At 39.4% G+C, this 24,866-nt stretch overlaps 1 protein-coding gene across 1 annotated transcript in view; it reads left to right on the top strand.

The window, feature by feature from the left end:
* AGBL3 (AGBL carboxypeptidase 3) overlaps positions 1–24,866 on the top strand; it is a 323,892-nt gene that overhangs the window by 290,293 nt on the left and 8,733 nt on the right. The window contains exons 14-16 of the mRNA XM_053719686.1: positions 1,944–2,057; positions 18,069–18,122; positions 18,575–18,629. Of these exons, the coding sequence (XP_053575661.1) occupies positions 1,944–2,057; positions 18,069–18,122; positions 18,575–18,629 (223 nt within the window). The remainder of the gene's footprint in view (positions 1–1,943; positions 2,058–18,068; positions 18,123–18,574; positions 18,630–24,866) is intronic.

Here is a 24,866-nt window from a genome sequence, read left to right on the forward strand (position 1 = left end):
GTTTAAAATTGTTGTAATATTTTTCTAATGTTTGTAAATATTTTTTTATTTTTTGTAACTTAGTTCTTTTTTATTTTTTGTACTTTAGTTAGTTTGTTTAATTGTAGTTATTTGTAGGTATTGTACTTAATTAATGTATTGATAGTGTAGTGTTAGGTTTAATTGTAGGTAATTGTAGGTATTTTATTTAATTTATTTATTGATAGTGTAGTGTTAGGTTTAATTGTAACTTAGGTTAGGATTTATTTTACAGGTAATTTTGTAATTATTTTAACTATTTTAGCTATTAAATAGTTCTTAACTATTTAATAGCTATTGTACCTGGTTAAAATAAATACAAAGTTACCTGTAAAATAAATATAAATCCTAAAATAGCTATAATATAATTATAATTTATATTGTAGCTATATTAGGGTTTATTTTACAGGTAAGTATTTAGCTTTAAATAGGAATAATTTATTTAATAAGAGTTAATTTATTTCGTTAGATTTAAATTATATTTAACTTAGGGGGGTGTTATGGTTAGGGTTAGACTTAGCTTTAGTGGTTAATCCATTTATTACAGTAGCGGCGAGATTCGGTCGGCAGATTAGGGGTTAATAATTGAAGTTAGGTGTTGGCGATGTTAGGGAGGGCAGATTAGGGGTTAATACTATTTATTATAGGGTTATTGAGGCGGGAGTGAGGCGGATTAGGGGTTAATAACTTTATTATAGTAGCGGTGCGGTGCGGTCCGCTCGGCAGATTAGGGGTTAATAAGTGTAGGCAGGTGGCGGCGACGTTGAGGGGGGGCAGATTAGGGGTTAATAAATATAATATAGGGGTCGGAGGTGTTAGGGGCAGCAGATTAGGGGTACATAAAGATAACGTTATGTAGCGGCGCTTTGCGGTCGGCAGATTAGGGGTTAATTATTGTAGGTAGCTGGCGGCGACGTTGTGGGGGGCAGGTTAGGAGTTAATAAATATAATATAGCGGTCAGCGGTGTTAGGGGCAGCAGATTAGGGGTACATAAGTATAACGTAGGTGGCGGTCAGCAGATTAGGGGTTAAAAAAATTTAATAGAGTGGCGGCGATGTGGGGGGACCTCGGTTTAGGGGTACATAGGTAGTTTATGGGTGTTAGTGTACTTTAGAGCACAGTAGTTAAGAGCTTTATAAACCGGCGTTAGCCCAGAAAGCTCTTAATTACTGACTTTTTTCTGCGGCTGGAGTTTTGTCGTTAGGTTTCTAACGCTCACTTCAGCCAAGACTCTAAATACCGGCGTTAGAAAGATCCCATTGAAAAGATAGGATACGCAATTGACGTAAGGGGATCTGCGGGATATAAAAGTCGCGGCTGAAAAGTGAGCGTTAGACCCTTTAATGACTGACTCCAAATACCAGAGGGCGGTAAAAACCAGCGTTAGGAGCCTCTAACGCTGGTTTTGATGGCTACCGCCCAACTCTAAATCTAGGCCCTAGTTAGCCAATTACAAGAGACAAATGTGTGCAGGCACCAATCAGCAGCTAGCTCCCACTAGTGTAGGATATGTGCGTATTCTTTTTCAACAAGGGATACCAAGAAAACGAAGCACATTTCAAAATAGAAGTGAATTGAAAAGTGTCTTAAAATGACCTGATCTATCTGAATCATGCAAGTTTTTTATTTTGACTTTCCTATCCTTTTAACTTGCACATCATTTTATTTTTATTTCTATTTGCATCACATGTTTGCTTTACAAGTGAGTAATAAAACCAATGTGATGCACAAAGTGTATAGCTTATAGAAAAGGGTTCTATACTCATTGTAGGATAAAGATGGGAATGGTGTTATGACATCAATAGAAGTGATAAAACCAATATAACATTAATAATGTGCCTGCTTGATTACAAGGATGATTCTCAGTATCGCTATGGTTTTTTTAGACCAGTGACGTCTGACTTCCTAACACATTTGTTTTTAGATGCACGTAAGGACTTCAGGAAACTTGCCTGATCTACAGAAGAGGACAAAGAGTAGAAAACACATTTCAAAACTGCATAGGGAGCAGCTGTTACAAGATTTGGATACAAAAAAGGTTTGGATTTTTTTGTTATTATTTTTCCAGTCTCAAAAATGCATTGATAAATTAGAGACGAGGAAGCAAAAATGCAAATTTCATAATTCAGGCAGAGCATTCAATTCAAAAAACCTCTCCGATCTACATCTGTAACTAAATGTAACTATTTAATTTGCTATCCTTCGTTAAACTTTTGTTCCTTTCTATGAGATTGTGGCACACACTGCTGCAATGTAGTGCTCAAAACACATGGGCACTCAAGCCTACCTCAGTATGCTATTGTGGAATAGGGATATTCCAGCCAAAATTGGAAACCACATGGGTGCATTTTGGTATTGAACAGAAGCAATTTTGTAATATACATGCATTAGCAAACATGCTTCTAATAAAAGCTATAGCTGTTTCAAAAGTGTATTTAAGTATGCTTCGTGCACCAGCAATTTATTTATTTATTTTATTTCAAAAAGTTTTATTGGGTTTTGTTCCGTATACAGACATACATTCACTCCTGAAATAAAATAACAAGATAACAATCTAACTTGTAATAAAATGCAGTAAGCATAATAGTCAGTATTTTTTGTTTTAAACATATTATGGTATTACGTGCCACTCTATCCTCCTATTACATCCCAATTTATCAAGTCTCAGTTACATCAATGTGCTTGTAGCTCGTGTCATGTACCTGGGCTGGTATTTGAATAGGTATCTTACGTCTTTAAATATTCTGATTTGGTTAGTTCCCAATACATCTTGATATCTAAGAACACTGTCTTTTTCTGGGATTTAAAATAACCGTATTCTTCTAGTTTGATAGTGTCCTCCACATGATTCAACCACTCATTCGGGGCAGGGGGAATGGGTTGTTTCCATCTCTTGGCCAATAAAGATTTAGCAGAGTTTAAGGCAAACTGCAACACCCTCTGTCTGAGTTTACATATATCAGGTGGAAGTGCATTTAACAGGACCATCTTCGGGGACAGACTAAACTTGGGGCCTAATAGATGTCGTGCAGCAGCATTTTAAACATAACACTTGTTCGGAGAGCCTAAGGTGCTTGTACCATCTGGTAAAGACTCAATTTGTTAATTGCTGACATGATACAAGCCCCACTGATGATCTGAGGAGCTGCATTTTTTAAATGTGGGTGCAGTGAAAATATCTAACTATGCTTCACGTGCACATGCAGAGAAAAATGTTAAGTGAAACATGTTTTTGCATGATCTAATTTGTTACATCATGTTATTTTATCACTATCAACCTCTCATATCAATGTGTTTAATTGGTTAAACACATACTTAAAGTACAACTCAGGAGCCACAGAGAACTGCTGGTCCTGAGCCACAACTGCTGCTCAGACAATCAGCAGCACTAGTTATGTAGATGGGTCTTTTTATTAACAATCACATAGATTACGAGTTGTGCGTTATGAGTCATATAGCAGCGTTGTGGCCCATAACGCATCATTTTCCCCAACGCAGCCATTACAAGTCTTGTCGGTATAGCTGTACCGCAAGCCTTTTAGCCTGTACCGCAATGTCAGTACCGCACTCCTAAAAATGATGTTTTTTCATGTGATTCCTATAGTGCCGGTATTACGAGTTTTGCGGTGAGGCTAAAAAGCTAACGTTACAGCCTAAAATGACAAGATCTGTACCGACATCTAAAGTCAGTAGTTATGAGTTTTACGCAATAAAACTGAGTGTTACATAAAACTCATAACTAAAGTGTTAAAAAGTACACTAACATCCATAAACTACCTATTAACCGAGGCCATCCCGCATCGCAAACACTATTGTAACGTTTTTAACCCCTAATCTGCTGCTCCCAACATCGCCGCCACAAAATTTTTTTATTAACCCCTATTCCGCAGCTCCCCGACATCGTCACCACTATAATAAACTTATTAACCCCTAAACCACTGCCCTCCTGCATCGCAAACACTATTTAAATAGTATTAACCCCTAATCTGCCGTCCGCCCACATTGCCCCACTATACTAAAGTTATTAACCCTACATCGCCGCCACTATAATAATCCTATTAACCCCTAAACCGAAAGCCCCCCACAACGAAATATATTAATTAAACTATTAAATCCTAAACCGAAAGCCCCCACATCGCAATAAACTAATAAACAACTTAAATTGAATTAAAATTTACATGTCAAATTAAAAAAAATAAGTTTAAACTAACAATTAAACTAATATAATTATTAAACTAAAATTAAACTAACTACCAATTAAATAAACTATATTACACATTAAAAAATCCTAACACTACTCTAAAAATTACAAAGTATCTAATTACAAACAAAAAAATACTAATTTACAAAATATAACAAACACTAAATTACAAAAAATAAAAAATGAAATTATCCAAAATAAAAAAGAATTACACCTAATCTAATAGCCCTATCAAAATAAAAAAAAGCCCACCCAAAATAAAAAAAAAACCTTAGCCTACAATAAACTACCAATGGCCCTGTAAAAAAAACACAAAGACTAGGGGTGTTTAGACGTAGATTAGGGGTGTTTAGACGTAGGGTTTATGTTAGGGTTTTAGGTTTACAGAGCTTTTGTTTCCGCAATCGCAGGTGTTAGGCTTTTTTTCTCCAACATTGGTGTGTCCGGTGCACGGCGTCATCCTTACTTGTGGGAATATCTCTTCCCCAACAGGAAATGGCAAAGAGTCCCAGCAAAGCTGTCCATATAGTCCCTCCTAGGCTCCGCCCACCCCAGTCATTCTCTTTGCCGTTGCACAGGCAACATCTCTACGGAGATGGTTAAGAGTATGTGGTGTTTAGTTGTAGTTTTTTATTCTACTATCAAGTTTTTTATTCTACTATCAACAGAAAAAGATGAAGAGTTCTGTTTGTGAGAGGAAGATGATTTTAGCAGACAGTAACTAAAATCGATTGCTGTTTCCACATAGGACTGTTGAGATGAAGTAACTTCAGTTGGGGGAAACAGTTAGCAGACTTTTCTGCTTAAGGTATGACTAGCCATATTTCTAACAAGACTGTGTAATGCTGGAAGGCTGTCATTTCCCCTCATGGGGACCGGTAAGCCATTTTCTTAGTCTCAAACAGAATAAAGGGCTTAATATGGGCTATAAAACTGGTAGACACTTTTATGGGCAAAATCGATTGCTTTATTTGGGCATTTTATACATGTTTATGCTTGTAATTCACACTTATAAGCTTGGGGAACGTTTTTTAACGTTAGGCACTGTGTTAGACACCTTTCCAGTCAGGAAGGGCCTTCCCAGTTGTAGGCTGAGCCTCATTTTCGCGCCATTACTGCGCAGTTACTTTTGAGAGCAAGACATGCATATGCATGTGTGAGGATCTGAAAGTAGTTGGAAAAGTTCCTAGAAGGCTTCATTTGGTATCGTATTCCCCCCTGGGTTTGGTAAAGTCGCAGCAAAGGCTGTAGCTGGGACTGTAGAGGGGTTAAAACTGTAACCGGCTCCGGTTTCTTTATTTTAAGGGTTAAAGCTCTGAAAATTGGTGTGCAATACTTTGAATGCTTTAAGACACTGTGGTGAAAATTTGGTAATTTGAACAATTCCTTCATACTTTTTCACAATTAACGGCAGTAATGGATAACTCCATAGCAAATATTTTATCCAAAATGCCTGCATATCAGAGAAAGCGTGATTGCTCTGTTTTAAACACTGTAGAGCAGGAGGGCGCTGATGATAATTGCTCTGTCATACCCTCACAAAAATCTGAAGGGGTCATGAGGGAGGTTTTGTCGGATGGGGAATTTTCAGATTCAGGTAAAATTTCTCAACAGGCAGAACCTGATGTTGTGACATTTAAATTTAAATTAGAGCATCTCCGCGCACTGCTTAAGGAGGTGTTATCTACTCTGGATGATTGTGAGAACCTGGTCATTCCAGAAAAATTATGCAAGATGGACAAGTTCCTAGAGGTTCCGGTGCACCCTGACGCTTTTCCTATACCCAAGCGGGTGGCGGATATAGTGAATAAGGAGTGGGAGAAGCCCGGCATACCTTTTGTCCCACCTCCTATATTTAAGAAATTATTTCCTATGGTCGAACCCAGAAAGGACTTATGGCAGACTGTCAGAGTATATGAATATTATGATGAATATTACATATGTATACATATATATGTATATTTTATACACTGTATATGTTAGATGAGACCTCAGGATTAATTGAACATGAGTTTGTTTAACACCACAGGGGGTCCCAACCCCCTTACCAGATGGGTTAGCTGGATGAATACACGTTTATCAGGATTGAAAATCAGCATAGCTTTTGAAGTACCACCTCCTATGGTGTAAAACACACAAACATTTTTTTTTCCTACTCATTTGACTATATATGCAGAGTTTTATAACTCCCAAAACATTTGGTGAGAGAAAAGAATGTGTTCAAGGACCCCTCTGGAATTTGTCACCTAAGTTTTGTGATTTCAAAGTAAGATGTGTTGCAAATACACAGCTAGGGGGAAGGTGACACAGATAGAGTTGGATGCATTTTGCAAGGGGAACAATGCCAGTTTTCCATGTATGTTTGGAATGATTCATGATATATATATATTAAAATTAAGCACATTGTATTAGGTGGATGATTGCTGCAGGGGATATTTATATAGGAAATAAATTCAGAATTAGTATAGATTGAATGACCATTTTGGTAATCCCTTATTTGAAGTGCATATATATATATATATATATATATATATATATGTTTTGAAAACATAAAAGATCTTACTTAGCCTCTGTGTTTTTAAGAATATAAATAAATATTTGTGGACCTAAAAGTAAATGATTAATAATACTTGGACCATAGACATATGAATGCTTAAACCATTTCTGATAATTGTTTCCATTTCTATTGCAGGCATCAATTCATATATGCAGAAATTGTCGGAGACATAGAACATATTATATCACATGAAAACATATATAACAGGATATATAAATGCATTTTAAGCTAATAATTAGCAGTATTAAATTGCCTTAATATAATAAAATGTTAATAATATAACATATTTGATATCAAAATGACCAGAGAGGTGATATAGATTTGCCTCATCTATGATTGATATTCTGAGGGGTTCATGCAAGAAATTACGGCAGTTATTACATAGTTTAAAGAAACATTTCACTGTCTAAAAATGTTTAGAAGTGTTAAGGATGAATTTGTTTTGTGCTGCCACCGAAGGGCCGATACCGGTATAGCAGTTGAGATAACTGCTTAAAGGATGCGTTTCCATGGTGACCAAGGGCCAATCCAAATAGACATCCCACCTAACCAATGGGATGGTCAGATCTCGTAGGGCCACTCCCATGGTTTCATCAATGAATGAAAAAGTTATTTAAGTGAACGCATGAAGGAGAAAGGGACAGATTTTGCTGACTTGAATGATACATTGCTGGGCGTCCAAAATACACTCATTCTAAACAAGCTGATCTACCTTCTTCTCAGTGATTGCAAAAATTTACTTATATATTTTCTGAGATGAAACAAGGAATCCTTGGTAACTGAACTATCTATTTTGGTAACGTATATATATATATATAGAGTATAAGAAAAGGGCTGCTAATTACATGTGATATTTTAAAGTCACTGCAGTTTAAAGATAAGTCATATGCATAGCCTTTACAGTTAATAGATTTAAAGAGCAGATTATACTTTTAAATCTGTATCTGATTTGCTAGGTAAATCATCTGTGCAAGTTCTGATATTGTAAGTTAATTCTGTATTAGGATAAATTGCAGTTAAATAGCAGAATATATATATATATTCTCCTATTGTTGAAAGAGCACAGTTTAGAATTGTATTGCTTGGATGTTAAAGGTTTTTAGTCCCATTGTGTTAAATAAATAAGGCTGAATTGTGAAGGTATATTTTTCTGGGTTTTGTAAGAAGGATAGCATATTTTAAGAGTTGGGTTTAACGCATATAAATTTTGTGTCATATTCTAATATTGCAAATATATTTCAAAAATGTTCATGGATATTAACTAAATAAAAGAGTTCAGGTATTTATATTAATTATATGGTCTAGTAGATGCATGGTTGATTAGGGTTTCAATTTTTAAGGAAAATTATTTTAAGATTGTGTTTATAACCCTGCCATAAACTTATATATTATTTGGATAGAACTACTAAGATTTTCATAAATATACTGACAAGACAGTCCCTAAGGTCGAGGGGGCAGTTTCTACTTTAAACAAGCGCACTACTATTCCTATAGAGGATAATTGTGCTTTCAAAGATCCTATGGATAAAAAATTGGAGGGTTTGCTTAAAAAGATTTTTGTACAGCAAGGTTACCTCCTGCAACCCATTTTGTGCATTGTTCCTGTCACTACAGCAGCGTGGTTCTGGTTCGAGGAACTAGAAAAGTCGCTCAGTAGAGAGACTCCGTATGAGGAGGTTATGGACAGAGTTCACGCACTCAAGTTGGCTAATTCTTTTATTTCAGATGCCGCTTTGCAACTAGCTAGATTAGCGGCGAAAAATTCAGGGTTTGCAATTGTGGCGCGCAGAGCGCTTTGGCTAAAGTCTTGGTCAGCGGATGTATCTTCCAAGACAAAATTGCTTAATATCCCCTTCAAGGGTAAGACTTTCTTTGGGCCAGAATTGAAAGAGATTATTTCAGACATCACTGGGGGAAAGGGCCACGCCCTCCCACAAGATAGGCCTTTCAAAGCCAAGAATAAGTATAATTTTCGTTCCTTTCGCAATTTCAGGAACGGACCGGCCTCTAACTCTGCATCCTCTAAACAAGAGGGTAATGCCTCTCAAACCAAACCAGCCTGGAAACCGATGCAAGGCTGGAACAAGGGTAAGCAGGCCAAGAAGCCTGCTGCTGCTAACAAAACAGCATGAAGGAGTAGCCCCCGATCCGGGACTGGATCTAGTAGGGGGCAGACTCTCTCTCTTTGCTCAGGCTTGGGCAAGAGATGTTCAGGATCCCTGGACACTAGAAATAGTTTCTCAGGGTTATCTTCTGGAATTCAAGGAACTACCCCCAAGGAGAAGGTTCCACATGTCTCACTTATCCTCAAACCAAATAAAGAGACAGGCATTCTTACATTGTGTAGAAGACCTGTTAAAGATGGGAGTGATACACCCAGTTCCAACGGCGGAACAAGGAATGGGATTTTACTCAAATCTGTTTGTAGTTCCCAAAAAAGAGGGAACTTTCAGACCAATTCTGGATTTAAAGATCCTAAACAAATTTCTCAGAGTACCATCGTTCAAAATGGAAACCATTCGAACGATTCTACCCACAATCCAGGAAGGTCAATTTATGACTACCGTGGATCTAAAGGATGCGTATCTACATATTCCTATCCACAAAGAACATCATCAGTTCCTAAGGTTCGCCTTTCTGGACAAACATTACCAGTTTGTGGCCCTCCCATTCGGGTTAGCCACTGCTCCAAGGATTTTCACAAAGGTACTCGGATCCCTTCTAGCGGTTCTAAGACCAAGGGGCATTGCAGTAGTACCGTACTTGGACGACATTCTAATACAAGCGTCGTCTCTTTCAAAGGCAAAGGCTCACACAGACATCGTTCTGGCCTTTCTCAGATCTCACCGGTGGAAGGTGAACATAGAAAAAAGTTCCCTGTCTCCGTCGACAAGAGTTCCCTTCTTGGGAACAATAATAGATTCTTTAGAAATGAGGATTTTCCTGACAGAAGTCAGAAAGTCAAAACTTCTAAACGCTTGTCAAGTTCTTCATTCTATTCCTTGTCCTTCCGTAGCTCAGTGCATGGAAGTAGTAGGGTTGATGGTTGCAGCAATGGACATAGTTCCTTTTGCGCAAATTCATCTAAGACCATTACAACTGTGCATGCTGAAACAGTGCAATGGGGACTATACAGACTTGTCTCCAGTGATTCAAGTAGATCAGAAGACCAGAGACTCACTCCGTTGGTGGCTAACCCTGGACCACCTGTCCCAGGGAATGAGCTTCCGCAGACCAGAGTGGGTCATCGTCACGACCGACGCCATTCTAGTGGGCTGGGGCGCGGTCTGGGAATCCCTGAAAGCTCAGGGACTATGGTCTCGGGAAGAGTCTCTTCTCCCGATAAACATTCTGTAGCTGAGAGCGATATTCAATGCTCTCAGGGCTTGGCCTCAACTAGCAAAGGCCAGATTCATAAGATTCCAATCAGACAACATGACGACTGTTGCTTATATCAATCATCAGGGGGGAACAAGGAGTTCCCTGGTGATGAAAGAAGTGACCAAAATAATAAAATGGGCGGAGGATCACTCCTGCCACCTATCTGCGATCCACATCCCAGGTGTGGAAAACTGGGAGGCGGATTATCTGAGTCGTCAGACATTCCATCCGGGGGAGTGGGAACTCCACCCGGAGATCTTTGCCCAGTTGACTCAATTATGGGGCATTCCAGATATGGATCTGATGGCGTCTCGTCAGAACTTCAAGGTTCCTTGCTACGGGTCCAGATCCAGGGATCCCAAGGCGACTCTAGTGGATGCACTAGTAGCGCCTTGGACCTTCAACCTAGCCTATGTGTTTCCACCGTTTCCTCTCATTCCCAGGCTGGTAGCCAGGATCAAGCAGGAGAGGGCCTCGGTGATCTTGATAGCTCCTGCGTGGCCACGCAGGACTTGGTATGCAGACCTGGTGAATATGTCATCGGTTCCACCATGGAAGCTACCTTTGAGACAGGATCTTCTTGTACAGGGTCCATTCGAACATCCAAATCTGGTCTCCCTCCAGCTGACGGCTTGGAAATTGAACGCTTGATTCTATCAAAGCGTGGGTTTTCAGATTCTGTGATAGATACTCTAGTTCAAGCCAGAAAACCGGTAACTAGAAAAATTTACCATAAAATATGGAAAATATATATCTGCTGGTGTGAATCCAAGGGATTCTTATGGAATAAGATCAAAATCCCTAAGATCCTTTCCTTTCTAAAAGAGGGTTTGGATAAAGGATTATCAGCGAGTTCTCTAAAGGGACAGATTTCTGCTTTATCTGTCTTATTACACAAACGACTGGCAGCTGTGCCAGATGTTCAAGCATTTGTTCAGGCTCTGGTTAGGATCAAGCCTGTTTACAGACCTTTGACTCCTCCCTGGAGTTTAAATCTAGTTCTTTCAGTTCTTCAAGGGGTTCCGTTTGAACCTCTACATTCCATAGATATTAAGTTGTTATCTTGGAAAGTTTTGTTTTGGTTGCTATTTCTTCTGCTAGAAGAGTTTCTGAGTTATCTGCTCTGCAGTGTTCTCCGCCCTATCTGGTGTTCCATGCAGATAAGGTTGTTTTGCGTACTAAGCCTGGTTTTCTTCCAAAGGTTGTTTCTAACAAAAATATTAACCAGGAGATAGTTGTACCTTCTTTGTGTCCGAATCCAGTTTCAAAGAAGGAACGTTTGTTACACAATTTAGACGTAGTCCGTGCTCTAAAATTCTATTTAGAAGCTACAAAAGAGTTCAGACAAACTTCTTCTGTGTTTGTCGTCTATTCTGGTAAAAGGAGAGGTCAAAAAGCGACTTCTACCTCTCTTTCTTTTTGGCTTAAAAGCATCATCCGATTGGCTTACGAGACTGCCGGACGGCAGCCTCCTGAAAGAATCACAGCTCACTCCACTAGGGCTGTGGCTTCCACATGGGCCTTCAAGAACGAGGCTTCTGTTGATCAGATATGTAAGGCAGCGACTTGGTCTTCACTGCACACTTTTGCCAAATTTTACAAATTTTATACTTTTGCTTCTTCAGAGGCTATTTTTGGGAGAAAGGTTTTGCAAGCCGTGGTGCCTTCTGTTTAGGTAACCTGATTTGCTCCCTCCCTTCATCCGTGTCCTAAAGCTTTGGTATTGGTTCCCACAAGTAAGGATGACGTCGTGGACCGGACACACCAATGTTGGAGAAAACAGAATTTATGCTTACCTGATAAATTACTTTCTCCAACGGTGTGTCCGGTCCACGGCCCGCCCTGGTTTTTTAATCAGGTTTGATGAATTATTTTCTCTAACTACAGTCACCACGGCACCCTATAGTTTCTCCTGTTTTTTTCCTCCTGTCCGTCGGTCGAATGACTGGGGTGGGCGGAGCCTAGGAGGGACTATATGGACAGCTTTGCTGGGACTCTTTGCCATTTTCTGTTGGGGAAGAGATATTCCCACAAGTAAGGATGACGCCGTGGACCGGACACACCGTTGGAGAAAGTAATTTATCAGGTAAGCATAAATTCTGTTTTTTGCCGGCTCTCCCAATTGATGTCTATGGGGAAAGCGTGCACGAGCACGTCAAAACACTGTGTGTATTTTGGTGCGGTTTGGAGCTTAAAATCTCCATATCGCCCGCGCAAGCCTGGTTTTTTAAACTTGGAATGGCAGCGCTATTGGGGGTTAAATAACGTCACTTTTGTTGCGTTCCTTACTTTCCCTATAGCGCTCAAAACTCATAATCTAGGTGAATGATAATTGGGTACATGTAATTTTTTTCCCTATAAGGGCCCTTTAACAATATCAAGTATATGTTAAAATGGTCCATAATGTTATGATGTGCAATGCTTTCTGTATTCACTCTGTACTTTAATTTGAGCAAAGGGAAATTCCTCTTTCAAACTAGGGGTCATATGGCCCTCTGTATATCACATGGTTAATGTGAAAATGGCAGATTCCTCAATAGATGCCCAGTTCAAAGTTCATATATCTATTGTATTACATTAGTGGTCCCATGATCCCATAACATGTGCTCAGTATGAAACAGACAATTTGTTATACGTAATCTTTAGAGTGAACTGATTATATAAAAAGGGCAGAGTGCCTAAGATTATTGAAAGAAAGAATAAAATAGCGTCTCAACATTCTCAAAGCTGCCCTATAGAAATTTAATTTAAGCGACATTGAAAGTCAAAATTTAAATTTCATCATTCAGATAAGAGGCCAGATTACAAGTTGCATGTTATGTTTTTCTTTCCCTTTCTCGCTAACTGCATTCAAAGTAAAAAAAAATATTGCGTTTAAATTACAAGTTTAATGTAAAAAGCTCATGAGAGAAAGCCCAAAGTACGTAAACTTCAGGACTTCGGACATGCGACTATGGTAACTTCTTCTCCCCATAGAATTATATGGAGCACGCTACAAAAAAAACAGCTATTGCTTGTGCGCTAGACCAACTGATCTAAACCCGAAGTGAGTAAGGAATACTTAAAATTCCTATGTTCTTCACATAGAAGAAAATGTTCTTTTTATTTTGAAAGCTAAACCTAGGTAGGCTCATAAGCTAATTTCTAAGCCCTTGAAGGCTGCCTCTTATCTCAGTGCATTTGACATTTTTTTTACAGCTAGACAGCGCTAGTTCATGTGTTTCATATAGATAACATTGTGCTCACTCCCATGGAGTTATTTATGAGTCAGCACTGATTAGTTAAAATGCAAGTCTGTATATATCCAGGCAGCTGCTTGACTGATGCTGAAAGGTTCACAAGTTGAGAACCTTGTCTGCACAGCCTTAGTAAATAGGGCAATAGCTTCCACTAGGGAATGATTACATACTATCTACCTTAGCAGAGTGTTACGGCCACCTTTATAATGGCAGAAAAACTATTTGTTTAGAAAGATATACTTGTTTCTAAATTCTTAGACCAGGGGTCTCTATCTTCAATTAACAAGAACAAGGTAATTTATTGAAAATAAACACTGTTTGTTTTTTTGCTTATTTTCCTTGATAAAGTGGGCTTTGTCCCATACAGTGGAACACCAGGCAAAACACGCAGAACTGAAAATTTATGTAAAGAGGCTGTAGGTTTCCTTGCGTCCTATATACCTTGATTGAATGGATTTGGAATACCTACAAAAAGTTATGGGGTTGTCCAGCCTTCTGTATTTCCCAACAAGAGCAGTCTTCAAAGTGACCCATTGTAACCCCTTCTTTTTGCTTAATTCCTTGATCTGTCTAAGCAAATCCTATTGCATCCAGTTTTTCAAGATGTATAGTTTCATCCAAGTCTTCATCCCAAGGCTACTATACTTACAAGCACCGAGCATCTTCTGGGAAGTTGTATTAACATAATTTGAGTTTCAAAGACATATAAAAGTTTTAAATAACCAAAACCAATTAAAGTCCACATTTTGGAAAATTGTAATGTAGTATTTACACACATTCCAGTACCTCTGTAGCACACAATAGTATGGGTGGGTTGTGTCTCTAAACAATCTATTTGGATGTGGCGCTATTTTATTTTTAGTCTTGTTGAGTTGCAAACGATCGATGACATGAAATAATGACGTTTATCTACAAGAATTTATTTGTATGCTGCAAACATTCTTTTGCATATATTTATAAGCTTGTAAGCATTAGCAAATGGTGTGCAATGAGGAAATTACTGGCAGGGGTCTGAGCAGAAATACAAAAACTTAAAGGGACAGTCTACACCTTATTCATCTTAAAGTCTTACCTTAGATTAAGATGCAAATAGCCTCCTGCAGCCCTTTCTATATAATGCAGCAGGAACAGTAAAAAAGTTATTTTTAAATTAATATTGTTTCTGCCCACTTTGAAATGACAACCAAGCTCCACCCACTGATGACATCACAATCTGGGCTACATCTAGTCACTCTGCTGCATAGCATTGACAGTCTGTTGAATCCAACTAGCGAGCCTTTTGTGATTGGATGCCATATGCAGCTCAGATTGTGATGTCATCAGTGGACAGAGCTTGGCAGCCATTTCAAAATGGCCAGAAACAATAATAATTTTAAAATAACTTTCCAATTTACTTTTATTACCAATTTTGCTTTGTTCTCTTGGTATTCTTAGTTGAAAGCTAAATCTAGGAGGTTCATGTGTTAATTTCTTAGAACCTTGAAGACTGCCTCTAATCTGAAAGCATTTTGACGGTTTTTCCCCCACTATAGGGCGTTAGTTCATGTGTTTCATATAGATAACATTGAGCTCAGGCACGTGAAGCTCCTAGGAGTCAGCACTGATTGGCTAAAAATGCATGTCTGTCAAAAGAACTGAAATAAGGGGGCAGTTTGCAGAGGCATAGATACAAGGTAATCGCAGAGGTAAAAAGTATATTAATATAACTGTGTTGGTTATGCAAAATTGGGGAATGGGTAATAAAGGGATTACCTTTTTAAACAACACAAATTCTGATGTTTACTGTCCCTTTAAGGTAAGACTTTACATCTTAGTCATCTTAGACTGTCCCTTTAAGAGTCTAGTTTTAAAAAAAAAAGCAATCATATCAAACTTTCTTTGTTAAAACATTTTGTAACAATTTTGCCTTAACAGACATTGATGATCCACACTAAAGACAAAAAATAATAAATTTACAGAGTTTTACATTTTATCTTTCAAATCCTTCTGTTCAAGTTATATTATTATTAGATACATTTATGTCCTTTGATATAAAGCTCAAAAAGCGCCCATATTCTTGCTCTCCCGATTTTTGATGATTATCATACAGCTTTTCTGAGCATTAATTGTGTCCTTTGAAAACCAAGACTTTGAAGATAATTATGCATTAGTATAAAAAATGCCTTTTAAAAAAGGTAGACTATTCTGCAGTAAAAATGCATATATAAAATAAAGTTTGTGCACTATCTTTCATTAACTGCTGATTGGAAAATGTGTGCCTAAAGACTTCTAGATTGAGCTTTAAATGTTAATTAAGTGAGTGGGTTCAGAAACGAAAAACTTCTTTACCTTTCCTACAGACTTTTTCATTTAACTTTCTACTTAAAATTCCAAAATGAATTCTTAAACACTTGCATAAAGGTATTTTAAGGTTATGTAGAATTAAACATTAATTTATTTACCTTATAGTAAGTAAAAACATCTTAATTTTATTTTATTTGGTCATAGCCTATTGTATTGTTTGAGTTTTTATCCTGGCAATACAGACTGATTACTTAAATATTGTTGAAAATTAAACAAGCTTAGTGGAAGCCATTTTGTCTTGAGCCACTTTTATTTATTGAGGTAAATATATAGTGATGCAGGCATTACAGACATTAATGTACGTCTTAATGAGAAAAGGGAAAATATACTCACATGAAAAACTGAATACATAATGCAGACGCGTCACAATATTCAAAGCAAAATAAGACTTCCCTAGTAATCAAACTCATATTTTTGTGTATATATATCTTCCCTTTGATACATTTTGAACAAGGAAAAAGTAATGGATACCCGTTCTGAAAGAGAACAGGTCCCTTTTGAACCCCTATATATAAATGTTGAACACACCAAGGGGAAAAGAGAGAAATACAACTGTACAATAGAGGAGTTAGAACCATAATAAACTGCTCTGGCTATGTAAATAATAATGAAAGTTAAAGCTCAAGGGAAGGATTAGGCATATGTTAGGCTAATATACCAAAAATATTGTATACAGCAGCTTAATATTAACTGGTTACATCCATTCCCTAAAGTTTAGGGAATAGCTTTGGGTGAGAAGTTTATGCAGAGCAGTAGTCTAACATACTTCTCTGGGTATATTGAATAGAAGCTCCCCAGAGTTCAGTTGGGGGGGGGGGGGGGTAATGAGAAAGTGATATACTATGCCCCAATATACTATTCCTGGCTATTATCTTATGAGTCACTAGGTAGCTGTTGTATATTAGGATCATTTGGGCAAGTTAAGCACTAGTACAGGCGACAAACTAAAATACATCCTATATATAAATCTTATGAAATCTGTAACTAAAGTTTCTATAAATTATGATACTGCACTCTTACTAGAAAATAACCACAACAGGAACAAGATAATCATAAATAGAGCCCGTCCCACAGTCCAGCTCGGACAGCCGGACAGGCTCCACCTCACAATAAGTAAAGAAGCAGGCTGTACATAACCTCTCTCAATGTCTACATCTGGTTAATATACCATAATATAAAGGGGGGGGGAAGGGGACCCCCTCTAATAGGTCATAATGAAAAGTCTGCCAACATTATATCACCAGTACTGGGCAGTAATATATAAGGACATAATTATTTAGCCCACGCTAACTTTAGAAGCATTCAGAACATGTGAATTAAACAGGGATAAGAGTGGAAAAGAAGTATGTCCCATATAGAGTAGTGGAAATGCTGCTAAACTGAGTCCCAGGAGAAGATGCAGACATAGTGATGTATAGATAGTTCAGTAAATCTCACTGCTCTAGGAAAATCAAGTAACAAAGGCAAGTTAGGCTTTAAGTTCTAGATAGTCGCATTGTTTGCGTACGGCAAGCCTGCTGTCATGTCTGATGAAATGCTGCTCAGATAGGCTATCCCCAGCATCCAAAAGGGCTATGTGGTTGGTATAGTTGGCTTAAGCAGGCATTGCACCCTTAGCTGTCACAGCATTCTCACAAGGTGTATATAGCTCCTTGTCTTGTGCATGAGGTCATCCATCAAAGAACAAGTTCTGAAAAGCCACTATCAGAAAGATATGATCATCTAGCAGTTGTAGGATTTCCTCCTCCCATGCAGTCGGCTCCATTTTGGCCTCCTCCAAATAAAATATTTCTTGATCAAATATAAGGCAGTTGGGATATCAATTACATAAAACAGTTAGTGTTGTTCAGCTCTCAATTAATTAACAGCCTTAAGGGAGACTGTTGTAGGGGGGGGGGTGCCACGGCTGTATGAGAGACCTCCATCTCAGGCCCTGACATTCCGATCCTTAACTCTGGGATCATAAACTTAGCAAGGTTGGCCACGGATAAATCTTTGCTATGTAAATTTCAAGATCATAGTTTGTAGATGTGGATGCTGCACTTTGTGCGTAATAACCAGCGGATTATTAGTATCCCCAGAGCAGCTCTAGGATTTGAGTCCATCTAGGATCGCTGCCCGAACACGCCCCCTGTTTTGAGCCATTTTTAAGGAATCACAGTAATATCTTTGACATGACTTGGGAAAGACGATGTGAGATTCACTCTGACAAACTAACTTGATAAGGTGGTAGGTACATGAAATATTAACATCCATATAAAACTACCGTTGTATTTAAAGCCACTATAATATTCTTCAATGATAACATCATTATCTGTTTCTGTAAAGGTCTCTGTGGTGTACCTTGCCTTCAATGCCAATGGAGAAGTTATTACGACTAAGGTGAGCAAAAACCTACGTTAATCTCTTTTCTAACCTAAGATCTTTTCTCATCAGGTCCCCTTGTACTCCATTTAGTAAGGTCATGACTCCACCTTTTCTGTACCACACCTTTTTAAGATGACCTTTTAAGATGGCAACGCATGGGCAGGGCCCTGTATCTCTTCATCATTTTTGTAGTTGTTAATATGTAAATTTTACCTTTGCACAATGCACTAGTGTTTTAGTGCTGCAGCAAATTCTGATGTTCTACAAATAATAATAATTAATAATAATGCAAAGTAAATGTTACAGAAGTATTCTTGGTTCATTGCACATCTAATGCAGGTACACTCTCTGCCTGAAAACATTGTCCTGTTTTTATTAATCTGCACACTGTCTCTTTATTACCAACTCAATCACCTTCTGCTGATAAGAGAAAAGTATAGTAAATGTGTCCTCTCTCTTTCATACAGTCCCACTCGTATCTCAGGAAAGAGAACATGATGGAGATTACAAACAGCCTAAATCGTGAGTAGTGTATTGAGAAATCATTATTTATTACAGTATTGTATCTGTCATACTTTAATGATGAAAAAAGAAGCTAAAAAATGTAGTTTTAAATTTGTTGAAAACTCTGCAAATTATTGTTACCGAATTGAAGCCAGATTATAAACTACGTAGAGATGCAGCGTGTTGTGCTGTGTTGTGCTGTGCTGTGCAGTTAAAGGGACACTAAACACAAATTGTAAACTACATGATTCTAAACCTTCATATATAAGAATAAGTTTGCAATGAAAACTGCAGCTTTATTTTGTTAAATGAGTATATTGTTTTATCTTTATTCTTTTCACTGATTTCCCTGTCCCCCAGAACAAAAACCCCTGCTAACCAATCACAAATTAATATTCAGATATAGCACAAACTCTGTTTGCACATGTGCGACTGGGGAATCCTGCACTCTTGCATTCCCTTAAGGTGGTTTAGCACTGGTACAACTTGGTTACTATTACAAAAATGATTTGCCTATCATGATTGTTGATGTAAAACTGATAATCCACCTTTTAAAAGCATGTGACACCAAAGAAGCTAGGGAGGGAGAAGTAACAAATGTTTGCATAAATTGCTTTAAAGTATTAACCCAAGCCTCCCTGGGAGAAAATTAAACACATTTCTCTTGTTAAGTGTGTTCAGTCCACGGGTCATCCATTACTTATGGGATATATTCTCCTTCCCAACAGGAAGTTGCAAGAGGATCACCCAAGCAGAGCTGCTATATAGTTCCTCCCCTCACATGTCATATCCAGTCATTCTCTTGCAACCCTCAACAAAGAAGGAGGTCGCGAGAGGAGCTGGAGTTTTTACTTAATTATTCTTCAGTCAAAAGTTTGTTATTTTAAATGGCACCGGAGTGTGCTGTTTTTCTATCTCAGGCAGTATTTGGAAGAAGAAACTGCCTGCGTTTTCTATGATCTTAGCAGGCGTAACTAAGATCCACTGGCTGTTCTCGACATTCTGAGGAGTGGGGTAACTTCAGAAAATGGGAATAGCATGCGGGGTCTCCCGCAAATGAGGTATGTGCAGTACAATATTTTCTGGGAATGGAATTGACTAAGAAAACACTGCTGTTACCCGTATGATGTAAGTACAGCCTTAAATGCAGTAGTAGTGACTGGTATCAGGCTGATAAATGTATGCTCAGTAGAGTTATTTTCTAGGGACTAGAATTTGACTGAAAAAATACTGTTAATACTGATATAATGTGTGAGCCTTAACTGCAGTAGAAGCGACTTGTAGCAGGCTTAGTAATAACTTTACACAGCATCTGAAATGTTGTTTTTTAAAACGTTTACTGGCATGTTAATCGTTTTGTGAGGTACTTTGGTGATAAATCTTTTTGGGCATGATTTTTTTCCACACGGCTAACGTATATTTCTGCATAGAAACCGTTATATCAGGTCTCCCACTGTTGTAATAGGAGTGGGAGGGACCTTTTTAAGCGCCTTGTTGTGCAGTTAAAATTCTAGCACAGTCTTCCTGCTTCTTCCTCTTTGATCCAGGACGTCTCCAGAGAGCTCAGGGATCTTCAAAATTCGTTTTTGAGGGAGGTAATCAGTCACAGCAGACCTGTGACAGTGTGTTTGACTGTGATAAAAGCGTTAAATCTTAATTTGATATCCGTTTTGGGTACTGAGGGGTTAATCATCCTTTTGCTAATGGGTGCAATCCTCTGCTAATTAATACATTTAAAGAATTGTTGACTATAACTGAACTAGTTCTTTGTTATTCAATTGTGTTTTTTAAAAAAAGCACTGCAACGTTTTTTATATTGATTGTAAACTTATTGAAGTAATTTCCAAGCTTGCTAGCTTCATTGCTAGTCTGTTTAAACATGTCTGATACAGAGGAATCTGCTTGTTCATTATGTTTAAAAGCCGATGTGGAGCCCAATAGAAATATGTGTACCAATTATATTGATATTACTTTGAATAAAAGTCAATCTGTACCGATAAAGAAATTATCACCAGACAACGAGGGGGAAGTTATGCTGTCTAACTCTCCTCACGTGTCAGTACCTTCGTCTCCCGCTCGGGAGGTGCGTAAGATTGAGGCGCCAAAGTACATCAAGGCCCTTACAAATCACTTTACATGATATGGCTAATGTTATGAAAGAAGTATTATACAATATGCCCGAGTTAAGAGGCAAGCGCGACAGCTCTGGGTTAAGGACAGAGCGCGCCGATGACACGAGAGCCATGTCTGATACTGCGTCACAATTTGCAGAACATGAGGACGGAGAGCTTCATTCTGTGGGTGACGGTTCTGATTCGGGGAGACCGTATTCAGAAATTTCGAATTTTAAATTTAAGCTTGAGAACCTCCGCGTGTTGCTAGGGGAGGTGTTAGCGGCTCTCAATGATTGTGACACGGTGGCAATCCCAGAGAAATTATGTAGGCTGGATAAATACTATGCGGTACCGGTGTGTACTGACGTTTTTCCTATACCAAAGAGGCTTACAGAGATTATTAGCAAGGAGTGGGATAGACCCGGTGTGCCTTTTTCCCCTCCTCCGATATTTAGAAAAATGTTCCCTATAGACGCCACCACACGAGACTTATGGCAGACGGTCCCTAAGGTGGAGGGAGCAGTTTCTACTTTAGCCAAGCGTACCACTATCCCGGTGGAGGATAGCTGTGCTTTCTCAGATCCAATGGATAAAAAATTAGAGGGTTACCTTAAGAAAATGTTTGTTCAACAAGGTTTTATATTACAGCCTCTTGCATGCATTGCGCCTGTCACTGCTGCAGCGGCATTCTGGTTTGAGTCTCTGGAAGAGGCGATTCGCACAGCACCATTGGATGAATCTTTGAGCAAGATTAGAACCCTTAAGCTGGCTAATGCGTTTGTTTCGGATGCCGTAGTGCATTTAACCAAACTTACGGCTAAGAATTCCGGATTCGCCATACAGGCGCGCAGAGCGCTATGGCTTAAATCCTGGTCAGCAGATGTAACTTCTAAGTCTAAACTACTAAACATTCCTTTCAAAGGGCAGACCTTATTCGGGTCCGGCTTGAAGGAAATTATTGCTGACATTACTGGAGGTAAGGGCCACACCCTTCCTCAGGACAGGGCCAAATCAAAGGCCAAACAGTCTAATTTTTGTGCCTTTGGTAATTTCAAGGCAGGAGCAGCATCAACTTCCTCCTCTCCAAAACAGGAAGGAACTACTGCTCGTTACAGACAGGGTTGGAAAGGCAACCAGTCATGGAACAAGGGCAAGCAGGCCAGAAAGCCTACTTCCGCCCCTAAGACAGCATGAAGACAGGGCCCCCTTTCCGGAGACGGATCTAGTGGGGGGCAGACTTTCTCTCTTCGCCCAGGCTTGGGCAAGAGATGTACAGGATCCCTGGACGTTGGAGATTATATCTCAGGGATACCTTCTGGATTTCAAAACTTCTCCTCCACAAGGGAGGTTTCATCTGTCAAGGTTATCAACAAACCTAGTAAAGAAAGAGGCATTTCTACAATGTGTACAAGACCTCTTAGTGATGGGAGTGATCCACCCAGTTCTGCGAACGGAACAGGGGCAAGGGTTTTATTCAAATCTGTTTGTGGTTCCCAAGAAAGAGGGAACTTTCAGACCAATCTTAGACTTAAAGATCTTAAACAAATTCCTAAGGGTTCAGTCGTTCAAGATGGAAACCATTCGGACCATCCTACCCATGATCCAAGAGGGTCAATATATGACCACAGTGGACTTAAAGGATGCCTACCTTCACATACCGATTCACAAAGATCATTATCGGTACCTAAGGTTTGCCTTTCTAGACAGGCATTACCAGTTTGTAGCTCTTCCCTTCGGGTTAGCTACGGCCCCGAGAATTTTTACAAAGGTTCTGGGCTCACTTCTGGCGGTACTAAGACCACGAGGCATAGCGGTGGCTCCGTACCTAGACGACATTCTGATACAAGCGTCAAGTTTTCAAAATGCAAAGTCTCATACAGAGATAGTTCTAGCATTTCTGAGGTCGCATGGGTGGAAAGTGAACGTGGAGAAGAGTTCTCTGTTACCACTCACAAGGGTCCCTTTTCTAGGGACTCTTATAGATTCTGTAGAGATGAAGATTTACCTGACGGAGTCCAGGTTATCAAAGATTCTCAATGATTGCCGTGTCCTTCACTCCATTCCAAGCCCATCAGTAGCTCAGTGCATGGAAGTAATCAGCTTAATGGTCGCGGCAATGGACATAGTGCCATTTGCGCGCCTACATCTCAGACCGCTGCAACTATGCATGCTAAGTCAATGGAACGGGGATTACTCAGATCTGTCCCCTTTGCTAAATCTGGACCAGGAGACCAGAGATTCTCTTCTCTGGTGGTTGTCACGGGTTCATCTGTCCAAAGGAATGACTTTTCGCAGACCAGATTGGACGATTGTAACAACAGATGCCAGCCTACTAGGCTGGGGAGCAGTCTGGAACTCCCTGAAGGCTCAGGGATCGTGGACTCAGGAGGAGAGACTCCTCCCGATAAACATTCTAGAATTAAGAGCAATATTCAATGCTCTTCTAACTTGGCCTCAGTTAGCAACACTGAGGTTCATCAGATTTCAGTCGGACAACATCACGACTGTGGCTTACATCAATCATCAAGGGGGAACCAGGAGTTCCCTAGCGATGTTGGAAGTCTTGAAGATAATTCGCTGGGCAGAGTCTCACTCTTGCCACCTGTCAGCGATCTACATCCCAGGCGTGGAGAACTGGGAGGCGGATTTTCTAAGTCGACAGACCTTTCATCCGGGGGAGTGGGAACTTCACCCGGAGGTATTTGCTCAACTGATTCGTCGTTGGGGCAAACCGGATCTGGATCTCATGGCATCTCGCCAGAACGCCAAGCTTCCTTGTTACGGATCCAGGTCCAGGGACCCGGGTGCGGTGCTGGTAGATGCACTAGCAGCCCCTTGGGTTTTCAACATAGCTTATGTGTTTCCACCTTTTCCGTTGCTACCTCGACTGATTGCCAGGATCAAACAGGAGAGAGCATCGGTGATTCTGATAGCGCCTGCGTTGCCACGCAGGACCTGGTATGCAGACCTAGTGGACATGTCGTCCTGTCCACCATGGTCTCTACCCCTGAGGCAGGACCTTCTAATCCAGGGTCCTTTCAACCATCCAATCCTAATTTCTCTGAGGCTGACTGCTTGGAAATTGAACGCTTGATTCTATCAAAGCGTGGGTTTTCGGATTCGGTTATTGATACATTAATACAGGCTCGGAAACCTGTTACCAGAAAAATTTACCACAAGATATGGCGTAAATATTTATATTGGTGTGAATCCAAGAGTTACTCATGGAGTAAGGTTAGGATTCCTAGGATATTGTCTTTTCTACAAGAGGGTTTAGAAAAGGGCTTATCCGCTAGTTCGCTAAAGGGACAGATTTCTGCTCTGTCTATTCTTTTACACAAGCGTCTGGCAGAGAATCCAGACGTCCAGGCTTTTTGTCAGGCTTTGGCTAGGATTAAGCCTGTGTTTAAAACTGTTGTTCCTCCGTGGAGCTTAAACTTGGTTCTTAAAGTTCTTCAGGGTGTTCCGTTTGAACCCCTTCATTCCATTGATATTAAACTTTTATCTTGGAAAGTTCTGTTTTTGATGGCTATTTCCTCGGCTCGAAGAGTCTCTGAGTTATCTGCCTTACATTGTGATTCTCCTTATCTGATCTTTCATTCAGACAAGGTAGTCCTGCGTACTAAACCTGGGTTTTTACCTAAAGTTGTTTCTAACAGGAATATCAATCAAGAGATTGTTGTTCCATCGTTATGTCCTAATCCTTCTTCAAAGAAGGAACGTCTTTTGCATAATCTAGACGTGGTCCATGCCCTGAAGTTCTACTTACAGGCAACTAAAGATTTTCGACAAACTTCTTCTCTGTTTGTCGTTTACTCTGGACAGAGGAGAGGTCAAAAGGCTTCGGCTACCTCTCTCTCTTTTTGGCTTCGTAGCATAATACGCTTAGCCTATGAGACTGCTGGACAGCAGCCTCCTGAAAGAATTACAGCTCATTCCACTAGAGCTGTGGCTTCCACCTGGGCCTTTAAGAATGAGGCTTCTGTTGAACAGATTTGCAAGGCTGCAACTTGGTCTTCACTTCATACTTTTTCCAAATTTTACAAATTTGACACTTTTGCTTCTTCGGAGGCTGTTTTTGGGAGAAAGGTTCTACAGGCAGTGGTTCCTTCTGTTTAATGTTCCTGCCTTGTCCCTCCCA

The sequence above is a fragment of the Bombina bombina genome, chromosome 6 (genome assembly GCF_027579735.1).
Source record: "Bombina bombina isolate aBomBom1 chromosome 6, aBomBom1.pri, whole genome shotgun sequence".
In the NCBI taxonomy this organism is placed as follows: domain Eukaryota; kingdom Metazoa; phylum Chordata; class Amphibia; order Anura; family Bombinatoridae; genus Bombina; species Bombina bombina.